The 12,137-nt window shown below is 43.4% G+C and overlaps 1 protein-coding gene across 2 annotated transcripts in view; it reads left to right on the top strand.

Moving 5' to 3' along the window:
* The window catches only part of TOGARAM1 (TOG array regulator of axonemal microtubules 1), a 489,673-nt gene extending 477,981 nt beyond the window's left edge, over positions 1–11,692 (top strand). Inside the window, exons 20-21 of one of the 2 annotated variants that reach the window (XM_069208622.1) lie at positions 3,117–3,203; positions 10,263–11,692. In XM_069208622.1, coding sequence (XP_069064723.1) covers positions 3,117–3,203; positions 10,263–10,516 — 341 coding nt within the window. In that variant the 3' untranslated portion in view covers positions 10,517–11,692. The remainder of the gene's footprint in view (positions 1–3,116; positions 3,204–10,262) is intronic. The other variant, XM_069208621.1, reaches the window with a different exon arrangement.
* Positions 11,693–12,137: the final 445 nt, after the last annotated feature.

The following is a 12,137-nucleotide window of genomic DNA, read 5'->3' as shown; positions in this document are numbered from 1 at the left end:
CAGGCCTTAAAGCCCTAAGGCAGGGTGCACTGTACCACAGGTTAGGGCATAGCTGCATGAGCAACATGCCCCTACAGTGTCTAAATCCATTCTTAGACATTGTAAGTACAGTGTGGCCATATTAAGAATGGTCTGGGAGTTTGTCTAAACAAACTCCATAGTTCCATAATGGCAACACTGAATACTGGGAAGTTTGGTATCAAACTTCTCAGAATAATAAACCCACACTGATGCCAGTGTTGGATTTATTACAAAATGCACATAGAGGGCATATTAGAGATGCCCCCTGTATTTTACCCAATCCTTCAGTGCAGGACTGACTGGTCTGTGCCAGCCTGCCACTGAGACCCGAGTTTCTGACCCCCCCTGGGATGAGAGCCTTTGTGCTCTCTGAGGCCAGAAACAAAGCCTGCCCTGGGTGGAGGTGCTTCACACCTCCCCCCTACAGGAACTGTAACACCTAGCAGTGAGCCTCAAAGGCTCACACTTCCTGTTACAAATGCCCCAGGGCACTCCAGCTAGTGTAGCTGCCTGCCCCCCCCCCCCGACACAGCAGTCACTTTTGGCGGCAAGTCCGGGGAGATTATGAGAAAAACAAGGAGGAGTCACCCCCTCAGCCAGGTCCACCCCTAAGGTGACCAGAGCTTATGTGACCCCTTCTCCTTAGAAAATCCTCCATCTTGCTTTGGAGGATTTAGCCCAATGGGATTAGGGATGTGCCCCCCGCTTCCCCAAAGGGAGGAGGCACAAGGAGGGTGTAGCCACCCTCAAGGACAGTAGCTATTGGCCACTGCCCTCCAGCCCTAAACATACCCCTAAATTGAGTATTTAGGGGCGACCCTGAACCCAGGAAAACAGATTCCTGATGACCTGCAACAAGAAGGACTGCTCACTTGAAAACCCCGCAGAGACGATGGAGACAACTGACTTGGCCCCAGACCTACTGGCCTGTCTCCAGACTCAAAGAACCAGCACAGGGACGTATCCAGCAGAAACAGCGAACTCTGAGGACTCAGAGGACTGCCCTGCAACCAAAGGACCAAGAAACTCCCGTGGACAGCGGCTCTGTCCAAACCGCAACAAAGAAACCATCTTTAAAGGGACACCAGCCTCACTCCGGAAGCTTGAGTCCCCAGCACTGCACCCGACGCCCCCCCGGCTCGTGTCCAGAAGAACCAACACTGCAGAAAGGACCCCCAGGCGACTCCCACGACGTGGACATCCTGAGGCGACCTCCCTGCACCCCCACAACGACACCTGCAGAGAGAATCCAGAGGCCCCCCCCCTGACAGCGACTGGCCGGTAACAAAGAACCCAAGCCTGGAAGAAGCACTGGACCCGCGGACCTGCAGCCCCCAGGCCCGAGAGAAACCGACTACCAGTCCAGGAGTGAACAGCAGGCAGCCTTCATCCTTGCCCAGTCAGTGGCTAACCCGAGAAGCCCCCCTGTGCCCTGCCTGCATCACCAGAGTGACGCCCGGGTCTCTCCATTGATTTCAACCTAAAACCCTACACCTACTTAACACACTGCACCCGGCCGCCCCTGTGCCACTGAGGGTATATTTTGTGTGCCTGTTTGTGGATTCCCCCCCCCCCCCTCCTCCCCCCCCCCCCCCTCCCCCCAAGTGCTCTACAAAAAAACCCTGGTCTGCTCCCCGAGGACGCAGGTACTTACCTGCTAGCAGACTGGAACCAGAGCACCCCTAGTATCCATAGGTGTCTATGTTAATTGGGCCCTACTTTGACCTCTGCACCTGACTGGCCCTGTGTTGCTGGGGCTGGGTGTTTGGGGTTGGCTTGAACCCCTAACTGCCTATGCCCAGGAGACTGAACTTGTAAGTGCTTTACTTACCTGAAAAACTAACCATTACTTACCTCCCCAAAGAAATGTTGATTTTTGCAGTGTCCACTTTTAAAATAGCTTATTGTCATTTTTACCAAAACTGTGTACATTACTGTTTTAATCCAGAGTTCCATATTTACCTATGCCAAGTACCTTACAATTTATGTACTTACTTGAATTCTGAATCTCGTGGTTCTAAAATAAAGAAAATTATATCTTCCTATATAAAAACCTATTGGCCTGGAGTAAGTCTTTGAGTGTGTGTTCTCATGTATTGCCTGTGTGTGTACAACAAATGCTTAACACTACCCTCTGATAAGCCTACTGCTTGACCACACTACTACAAAATAGAGCATTAGTATTATCTAATTTTGCCACTGTCAACCTCTAAGGGGAACCCTTGGACTCTGTGCACACTATATCTCACTTTGAGATAGTATATACAGAGCCAACTTCCTACAGTGGGCATGAGACTATCCCAGACAATGTAAGGTCCAGGGTCTGTCTTGTAACCTGGAGAGGTGCTGTAACAAGTGTGTGTCTCTCCCGGTCTTTCTGCATGGGTGTTGTTGCAAACTGCCCTTCAGAGTTCAACAGATTAAGTGTGTCTTTGTCCGCTCAGCCGCTGTGGGCACAGAGCTGGATCTAAGGTTCATCATCTCTATGCCCACTTTCAAAATCACTCTCAAGAGCTACCACTTTTGCCATGTGCGTTTTACACCAAAGAGCATGCACTGCGGGGGGAGCTCTGTGTATTGGTTCTGGTACCATGATAACTGATCTGTAAAACTTCATAGTCAAGCTATATTGCACCCTGTTCAGGATATTTATGAAATAGGAATAATATCAGTTATCTGCTAATTATCTTTATATCCATGTGTAGTATTTTTGTAGAGATGGTTTGGAAAGCAAAGCCAAAGATAAAGGGACTTGGTGTACATGTGAGTATATAGTATATTTTAATAATTTTTCTTCCGAACGGCTCTTCCATACTGTCAACATTTGGAGAAATTCATATAGTGCAGGGTGTAGTATTTACCGGTTGTGGTATTCCTTCATTTGAAAGCTGCAAAACTAAATTATTGTTTTAACACATTTTTCCCCACACAAATGTCATCAGGTTTTACCATGTGAAATATGATAGGCTGCAAAAGGAACTTTGTGTGCTACTTAAAATGTATTTCTTTAAATTAAAGTCGGAAATACTTGTTTCACTGCTGTTCACAGGTATTTCACATGATATTAGCAAATGTATTTTATTTTTATTTTTTAGACAGTTATTTGCTTCTTCCAATAGTATGCTCAAAGGCTCAGCATCTAAGCGGAAAAGCCAAACAAGACATGACGGAAAGGCTTGCTGGTAAGTGTAGCTGTTGTTTGATCATGTATTTCCCATGTACATAAACTAGCCGCCTTTTATTTTTCGTAACTATTCTTCAGTCACTCTTGAACAAATTCTTTTCCAGGCATTTTCCTCTGACTGGACAGGCTTAAGGTGCTAGGGCATTTCAGAGTGCTTTTTTCCTCGTTTTCATACTTGAGCAATTTAAAAAGACCTTTATATAATGGCTGAAAAGGAACCGAGATTCAGTGAATTAAGATTCACAGTGATTCTGAATCAGTTATAAAGAAATAGTTTATTCATTCATCTTTTATATTATGTTCTTCAAACACTATATATATTTCTTTCTTACAATGTACTGGGAAGTTCTCTTTAAGGCCCAGAATAACTGGTGCACGAGGAAGGCAGCAGACATACACTATACACTGGTGTGACTAATTCATAAATACAAACCAGTATTTTTTAGGAGCACCTTGCACACATATATTTATGTATCTAATACAGATGTCTAACCACAGATTTCTCACCTTTTGAATATTCTCTAGGTGTCAACCTTGATCTGGGAACTTTTCAGCTGCACCACTGCTCGCTGGTAGGTGGCACCTGCAGCTCCACACTCACGCCATTCCAAAATTTCTGTGCAGAGCCTGTATGTGCGTCACTCCAGCACACTAATGTTGATTCCTTTCTTTCCGCGCCACCAGAGGATGATCTGGAGCTACCTCTCTCTCTGAGACCGCTCTTACGTCAAGAAATTGGTAAAGAGTGTGCAAGGGAAACGTCACCTCCCAAAACACAGGTTTTAAACCTTGTAGGGACTGTTGAGCAAATGTCTGACAGGTCCTCATCAGATTTACCTGTGGTGCCTGGGATCGAGTCATGACTCTAAGGCCTGCATTGATTGTTCATTAATGAACCCAAAGACCGTATGAGACCACAAGGCGAAACTAAACCTCATTGTTCATCAAAAAAAAATCCACAGTGGCACTGCTACAAGTCAAAAGCTTGATCCCTGTCCCTTTGCAGATCCTGAAGACACAGGGGTCGGCTTTTGTCTCAATCAGTCATTGGGTAAATGAAAGATAAACATAAGGCATCTAAGTGTGACTCTGCCGTTTCCAGCCTCTCTCTCATCCTCCTAAGACGGTGCTTAAACAGTGCCATACTTCTCAATCTCGCTCACGAAGTCTGGCGACTTTGGGGCCTATTCTGCAACTTGTTTTGACACAGTTCCGTTTTCTGGTGCTTTCCACCACTCCAAAACAGATCAAAGAGCCATGCTCCAACTCTTGAGGTACTCACCAACTCCCTCTGGCGAACCTTCAGGCCCCATGGAACTGAGAGGCTATCTTCGTGGAATACAGCTAGCACCTTCAGCTCAGGTTGGTTCTGCTGAGCCCACCAAGGGGTTGCCTCTCACTCCTGTTCTGATGCCACCTCAGGCACCAAGGTCCATACCGGTTCCCAGAACTTACAACCAGATTCTGACATATAAAGACAAGGTACCTATTGTACTGTTTGACTCTAAGTTGTCACCGGTTTGACCGAGGCCACACCCGGCCACTGTTAATGCAGTACTTCCTTTAGACCCAAGCCTTCTCAAGAGAGAACAAATACTCTGCATTCCCTGTTTGGCATGGATGTGAACAAGAATTTGGACACGAATTATGAGACTGGCTAGCCATATAACGAAGAGAATTGGTACGATCAGTTAGAAGTGGCTAGTGGCCTTGATACCCAAGTCAGGACTCCTTTCACCCCTTGGTCCTGCCCTGGAGGATAGTGCTTCTTACGGCATGTAATTCTTACAGAAGTCCTTTAGACAGGGCAAACATCAGCTAAGCCCCTCTTAGTCTTTAATGAGGCCCTTACGGATACTTGCGGGGTATAGACTGAACCTTGCTGTGGCTCCCTGGTCATATAACGCCACCGCCCTGGCCACCTTGCATTTTTATCTTGGCACCCCTCCCCCGAAAGCTTGATGGGGTGTCTGCAAATAAGACTAACCTAAACATGTTTCTAACTACTGCCGCCCCCTGCCTCCCCCTAATCCCATTTAGGCAGTCAGAATGGGTAGAGACGTTCAAAAAGAGTCCACCAGCTTGGTATTTCAGTCTTTAAATGCATGTTGGGCACTATTCCCACACTCTTTATGATTTGACAGCTCCAGTCCGCCCTGGTGTTCTTGAAGCTCTCTGCCCTGTCCTCGCGCAAGCTATATAGGACAGTAACTACACAACCAAGTTCACAATTTGCTGTGGCTTGGACACCACCGATACCATCGGGCAGACCATTGGCACCAGAGTCTCCATTGACCATCACGCTTGGTTGCAGTCTATTGCTTTAAGGCAATTTCCAGGCGTCCCTCATGGACATGCTGTTCAGTGTGACGCAACTATTTGAGGACAGGGCAGGCTCTACTTTCAAGGTGTTTAAAGAGAGCAGGGGTACCCCGTATCGCCCGCCAATCAAGCCTTTACAAGGTGCCCAGCAGTTCCAATGCCATGGTGTCCTATCGCCCTCACGAGTAAGTGCAACAGGGACGGTCAGTCCACTGCCCGCTCCTCAGCCCCACCTACCAAACCTCTTCAGAATGCCCTTAGTGGAGCACAGCCATGCAGTGAGAGGCAGGATCTGAATATTCTTGCTGGGTTGGCAGGCCATAACATCGGACAGGTGGGTCCTGCAGATTGTTCGGCAGTAATATTCCCTACCTTTTCATTCTCTTGCTGCTGCTGCTGCACCTTCCAATGTCTCCCCAGTGACTGACCGAGGACCATCTGTCTATTTTGGCGCATCTAGTACTAGCCTTTTAGGCCAAGGGGACTATCAGGATGGTAGCCATGTCTGAAATAGGAGATTTTTTTTTTTCTGGTACGTAACAAGTAACAAGAATGGAGGCCTTAGTCATGTGCCCTCCCAATGCCTTCTTCTGGAACGAGGAATTCAGAATGCTCAATCTGACCCAGGTCTTGTCTGCCCTCGACCATGGAGACTGGATAATGTTGTTGGGCCTGCAAGATGCCCTTGTCCACATACCCATCCTGTGGGCCAATCAGCTCTACTGTGGTCAGAAACTAGCATTTTCAGTTTTCTTTGCTCCCCTTGGGTCTCACCAGTAACCCTTGGGTGTTCACAAATCTGATGACGGTGATGGCAGCGCACCTTCAGAGTTCAGGGTTTCCAATCTTCAGCTACCTCAACCACTGGCTGTCATCAACCACCTCCAGATTACGGCAAATCTCCTGCCATCCATGGGGTTAACTATCAACGTGCCGAAGTCACACTTGACTCCTCCTCAGAAGCTCCCTTTCAGCTGAGTCATTGTGGAAACATTTTGGTTTTGTGCCTTTCCTCCAGGAAATAGAGTCCAGGACATTCAGGCTACGATCTGACCTTTCAGCCTCTTTCCTGGATTTCAGTGAGGTTGACTGTGACGCTGCTGGAACTAATGGCCTCCTGCATCCTGCTGGTCAAGAACGCCAGTTGGCAATTGCAGACTTTGCAGTGGGACCGGAGGTCTCAGTGGGCCCACCATCAAGGGAGCCTCTCCGACCACATTCAGATTTCGGCGGAGACTGCAAACAATCTGCTGTGTTTGGTTGCTGTGTGCAATTTGATCATCGGCAGAGCCCTCTCGCTTTCCCACCCAGAGCTGACCGGAGTGAGCGATTCATTACTTCTGGGTTGGGGCAACCACTTGGGAGAGAAGGTGATCACAGACCTCTGGTCTTCTGTGGGTTTCTAGCTCCATATCAGCCTTCTGAAGCTGAGGGGCCTCCGCTTGATGCTGAAAGTGTTGCTTCCATCCATCAAAAGGAGGCTGGTTCAGGTACTTATGGACATCATTGCCTTGTGGTACTGTAACAAGCAGGATGGGGTGGGGGTCATGGACCCTGTGTCAAGAGGACCTGCATGTCTGGAAATAGCTGGGCCACCAACAAATGTTCCTGGTGGTGAACCACTTGGCAGGATTATTGAAAGCCAGAGCAGACGAGCTCAGCTGTCTGCTCCTAGCAGATCATGAGCTGCAGTTAAACCCAGAGGAGGTGCAAGATCATTTTTGCAAATGGAGGGAAACTTGCCTGGATCTGTTTGCACTGTGGAGAACACACAATATCTGCACTTCTGCTCTTTGGAGTTTCTAAGGCGTATCTCACTTAGAGGCTCTTTCCATACCAGTTGGAACTTTGTACTTCTGTATGCCTTTCTGCCGAGATCACTCGTGCCCTGAGTACTCAAGAACATCAGGTCGGACCAGATATGTCATCCCAGATGGGGCACGAAGAAGATGGTATCCAGACCTGCTGGGCCTGAGCATCTGTCCTCCAATCGGGCTGCTCCTTTGGGAGGATCTGTTGTTGCAGCATCTGGGCAAGGTTCTGGTACCAAGCCTTTGCAATCTCCACCTTCGTGATTGGAGATTGAGCAGTGACAGCTGGCCACCTTCATCCATCCTTCGGAAATAGTTTGTCATCTTGGCAGCCAGACGTCCCTCGACAAAAACTTTGTCTTCATTGTCTAAGTCTCCAGCTCTTTTGTGCTCCTTGAAAGGTTCAAGACAGTGCTCATCGCCATAACATCAGTGTGGTGTGTCAGTCAGCTTCAAGCTCTCTGTGTCAACCCACTGTACACCACGTTCTTCCCACACAAACTGATTTTGCGGATATAGGAATCATTCTTCCTAAAATTGTGATGCCATTCCACATAGGCCAACACATCACCTTACTGGTGTTCAATGCTCTGCCTCGCCCCCTCTAAGGAGAAAAGAGTCCACCCTTTGGTCCACATGAGAGCTCTAAGCTTTTACATTGATATACCAAAGAACACCAGGTAGATAATCACCTCTTTGTGGGTCCTCTGTTGCAAAAAAAGGCAAACCATCTCTCTCCCAAACGTGCTTTGCTTTAAGATCTGTTATGCACTGGCCAAAAATAAGACTGCTGAAGGACCACTAGGGCCAAAGCTACTACCACTGCATTGGCACATGGACTCCCTGCCCTGGACACATTCCAAACGACTGTGTTCATGTAGCTCTATTGTCTAGACATTTGGGTTGCTGAGAGGGGCATTTTGCCTGCTCGGTGCTACAGGACTTTCTGGTTTGAGCCATTCTCAGACCAATCTCCGAATAAGTACTACTTTGGTATCTATTCAAAAGGTAAGGAATCTGTGGCTAGAGGTCTCTTTGAGAAGAACAAGTTACTTACCTTTGTTAACACTCTTTCTGGTAGAGACTTCATCTAGCCAAAGATTCCTCACCAATCTTCCTGGTTCTGTTTGAGACTATCCATGAATAAGATCCCAATTTTAGGAATCTGCTTACTGGTCACAACTAATTGGGCTCAGAGTCTGGGAGCATGAACAGCCTCAAAAGCAACTGATGTCAACTCGGTGAAGTGGCACCTATGTAGGCTCAACATGTCATTTCCAGATTGGAAAAATTTCAGTGCAGAGCTGCGAGACACCACCTACTGGCTTAAAAAGGTATTGCTGAAAATGTGAGGAATCTGCAGCCAGATAGTCTTTACTAGTAAGTGTGTTACTGAAGATATTTAACTTGTTCTTTAAGTAATTGTTTTCCAGTTCTTTTCTCCAAAGTAGATTCAGGTATGCCATCCGACCCACATGAATGCTTGCAACAGTATTCTTGTGCACAACAGACAAACTCACCTTTTCTATTACTCAATCATAATACCCGATATCCATGTGATCAACCAGCTGTATTTCTTTATTATAGTTCAGTGAACAAGATCATACAGTGTTTATCCCTTCCCATGTTCACCTTTCATTGATTCCACTTGAAATCAATGCATTCAGGTTTTCAGTCTAATCAGTGTCACATTGTGCAAACTTCAATACGCAGTTACCCTTCTGGCAATATCCTCAACATCCAGTACTACCCGAAATTGAATTATGTTGATATTATGCTTTTTCTCTTTAAAATGCTTTACGATGGGCGATTGTTCATTCTGAAGTGTAATATTAGAGTGTTGTTCCCTCCTTTGTAATTCTACTTACCTTTCCGTCATGCCTATATCATGTAGGTCACAGCAAAAAATACGTTTTCATTCTTTGTCCTGTTATATAAGTGACCAATTTTTCAGTAAAATTCTTTTAATTTTGTTACTTTGTTTAGAGTGCTCCGTCACAATGTTAATCTAGAATTCCATGTTTTTCGCTTTGTTTTGCAGTAACATTGGTTTCTTTCTGTGTTAATTATTTTCTCACTTTTCTGTGACACTTCGTTCATATATCATCTTTGCTTGAATTGTTTTTTCAAGTGAAAAATGTGTTCTTCTAAATTTGTGTCTTTTGAAATCATTTGGTTTAAACAAACTGGCAGTTTGGTAAATTACTTTTCATTGGGAAATGGTGTGAAAACTCTGAATGATGCACGTTATAATCAGCTGGCTAGTTGTATACATTTGTCTTCAATTGTTTGTTTTAATTCCTAATTGCTGCTCCTTGAGTCCAAAATATTCAGTTCATCAATATTGCTTATTTAAAGCATTTTTATACCGAACAGTATCAAGAATGCATCATCGATATCTTACATAATCAATTGTTCATTCCATTTAATTTAGTTAAAATATATTGGTTATTGACAAATGTGTAATATTCTCATGAATGCATTGAATACTTGAAATAATGTGTTGGATTGAACAGTTAGCTGATCAATATTTAAACCTTTGACTATACAGTCGATAAATATGATTTTATAAAGAATCATTTGATCACATAAAAAATATGTAAGAATAAGGAATAAACATTTACTTTATAACTGATTCATACAAACTGTACGTTTTAGTTCATCTAAAAGTTTGCAACATGGTGCTGTTTCAGAGAATACAAAGGAATACGATTTTGTATATATAAGCTAAATTGGATTTTAATGTAGGAAAAGGCATGTACACCATTTTCACTTCATGGAGGTTTCCTGACCAAATCACAAGAGCGTTGGACTGGACCCTCATTTTGATTTCAATTTAGTAAACTGTTAATCATCTTCATTTAACTAATAATTATTGCTAGTTTTAAATAGTTCTAATGCTGAATATGTTTCCCTCATTACAGATATTGTGATGGATTTGTACCCAAGAAAACCTCATGCTGTAGAGCAAAAAGTTTTAGTTGTTCTTTGGCATCTCTTAGGAAATCTCACAAACAGTGGCTCTCTTCCTGGAGCTGGAGGAAATATGCGGACAGCCACAGCTAAATTGTCAAAAGCACTTTTTGCAGAAATGGGTGAAAGTCTTTTGAATCAGGCTGCTTCCCAACCACCACACATCAAAAATACTTTAGAAGAATTTCTAGAGCGATCTACCTAAGTGTAATTTAAAAATGTGTAAAATATCTGTATATATTTATATATAAATATATTTATATAATGAAATATCTAACTAAAGCAGATGTGATTAACTAAAAACTGTTTACATGACAAGAAATGGAGCACTTCCAAAAGTTGCTTTTTCACAGTGCCTGCACTTTCCTTGTACATAAAACTGATGAAAATGCCTGCTTTTTGTTATCAACATGGAACGCTTCATTTGTCCTGTACCAACACAACATGTATACCAGATCAGTATGAAAGACTAAGATCTTTTTGCACATGCTCCTTGGAAGAACAACATGGAATCAATCCACCACTTCTCCTAAAAGGAGAGTCAGACCTGCTCATTTGCACTCTTAAGGAAACAGATATACATGACCACTTGTGTTCTATCGGATATCAACTAAGTACTTTTGAGAGAAAGAAAAATATACTTCTATTATTACAGAATCATGTTCAAACATTTCTTAATGCAGCCTTCCCTTTTATAAATACGTTAGAAAAAATCAGTGGAAACCTTATTTGAAGAACAGGGTGTACAGGTTGGAAAGAAATATTTATTAATTAGATAGTTTCATAATTGTGCAGTATTAGTTTGCTTTGCTGCTTTGTTGGTGTAAGTTGCTAAATTGCTGGGCTGTATAATCATATCCACAACATTGTCAAATTCATTGAGGCTGAATTGAAGCATGATGACCAAAATACCTAAAGACTAAAATTAACTATACTGTCTATCCTGACCAAACAAAGTGTCCCTTGTGTTCAGTGTAATTTCTGTATTTGATGTAAGTACTAAAGTACATGTACTGTCTTACAAATTAATATTACTGTTCAATTTACCACAACCTTAGTGCCAGATCTTACACAGTTTTTTCGGTGCGTTATTCAGATGCAAGTTCTGTACGGTACTCCATTTCCAGAAAAAAAAACAGTATGGTACAAAAATAAATGAATTCTATTTCCTAAAATGCTGACCTGTCTCTTGCCAGCAGTGTGCTTACATTTAGACCCCTTTGGGGCTTTACGAAAAACTGTCCAAATTCTTTTCTTTTTTTTTTTACTTGTTATGATTCATATGAAATAAATAATCACTAAACAAGCATCTCTCTTTCTTACATAGTTTTTTCAGTGTGGTATTCAGATGCAAGTCCTGTACGGTACTCCATTTCCACAAAAAAAAAGTATGGTACAAAAATAAATGAATTTTATTTCTCAAAATTCTGACATGTCTCTTGCCATCAGTGTGCTTACATTTAGACCCCTTTGGGGCTTTACGAAAAACTGTCCAATTTTTGTTTTTTTTTAACTTGTTATGATTCATATGAAATAATCACTAAACTGGCATCTCTCTTTCTTTAAGGCAATACTGTTGATGTTCTGGATTAATTTAATAAACAAATCCGTTTTACGAAAATACCATATGGTAAACATTTTAAGAGTTTAGTGTGAAAGGTAGCACTGCTGAGTGTATGAGATCCATCTGCCCTCTAAAGCACCCCAAGATGTTTTTCCTATCACTACACTATATTGTACCCTCCATTGTGTTTGTAATATGTACTGTTTTCCCAACCCTCTTTAGTTACTGTTAAAAAGACAATCCTACATTTAAAGGTGGCTTA

Source organism: Pleurodeles waltl, chromosome 9 (genome assembly GCF_031143425.1).
Source record: "Pleurodeles waltl isolate 20211129_DDA chromosome 9, aPleWal1.hap1.20221129, whole genome shotgun sequence".
NCBI classification, from domain to species: Eukaryota; Metazoa; Chordata; class Amphibia; order Caudata; family Salamandridae; genus Pleurodeles; species Pleurodeles waltl.
Note: the sequence above shows the minus strand (reverse complement) of the source record. Positions and strands in the feature narration are given on the sequence as shown.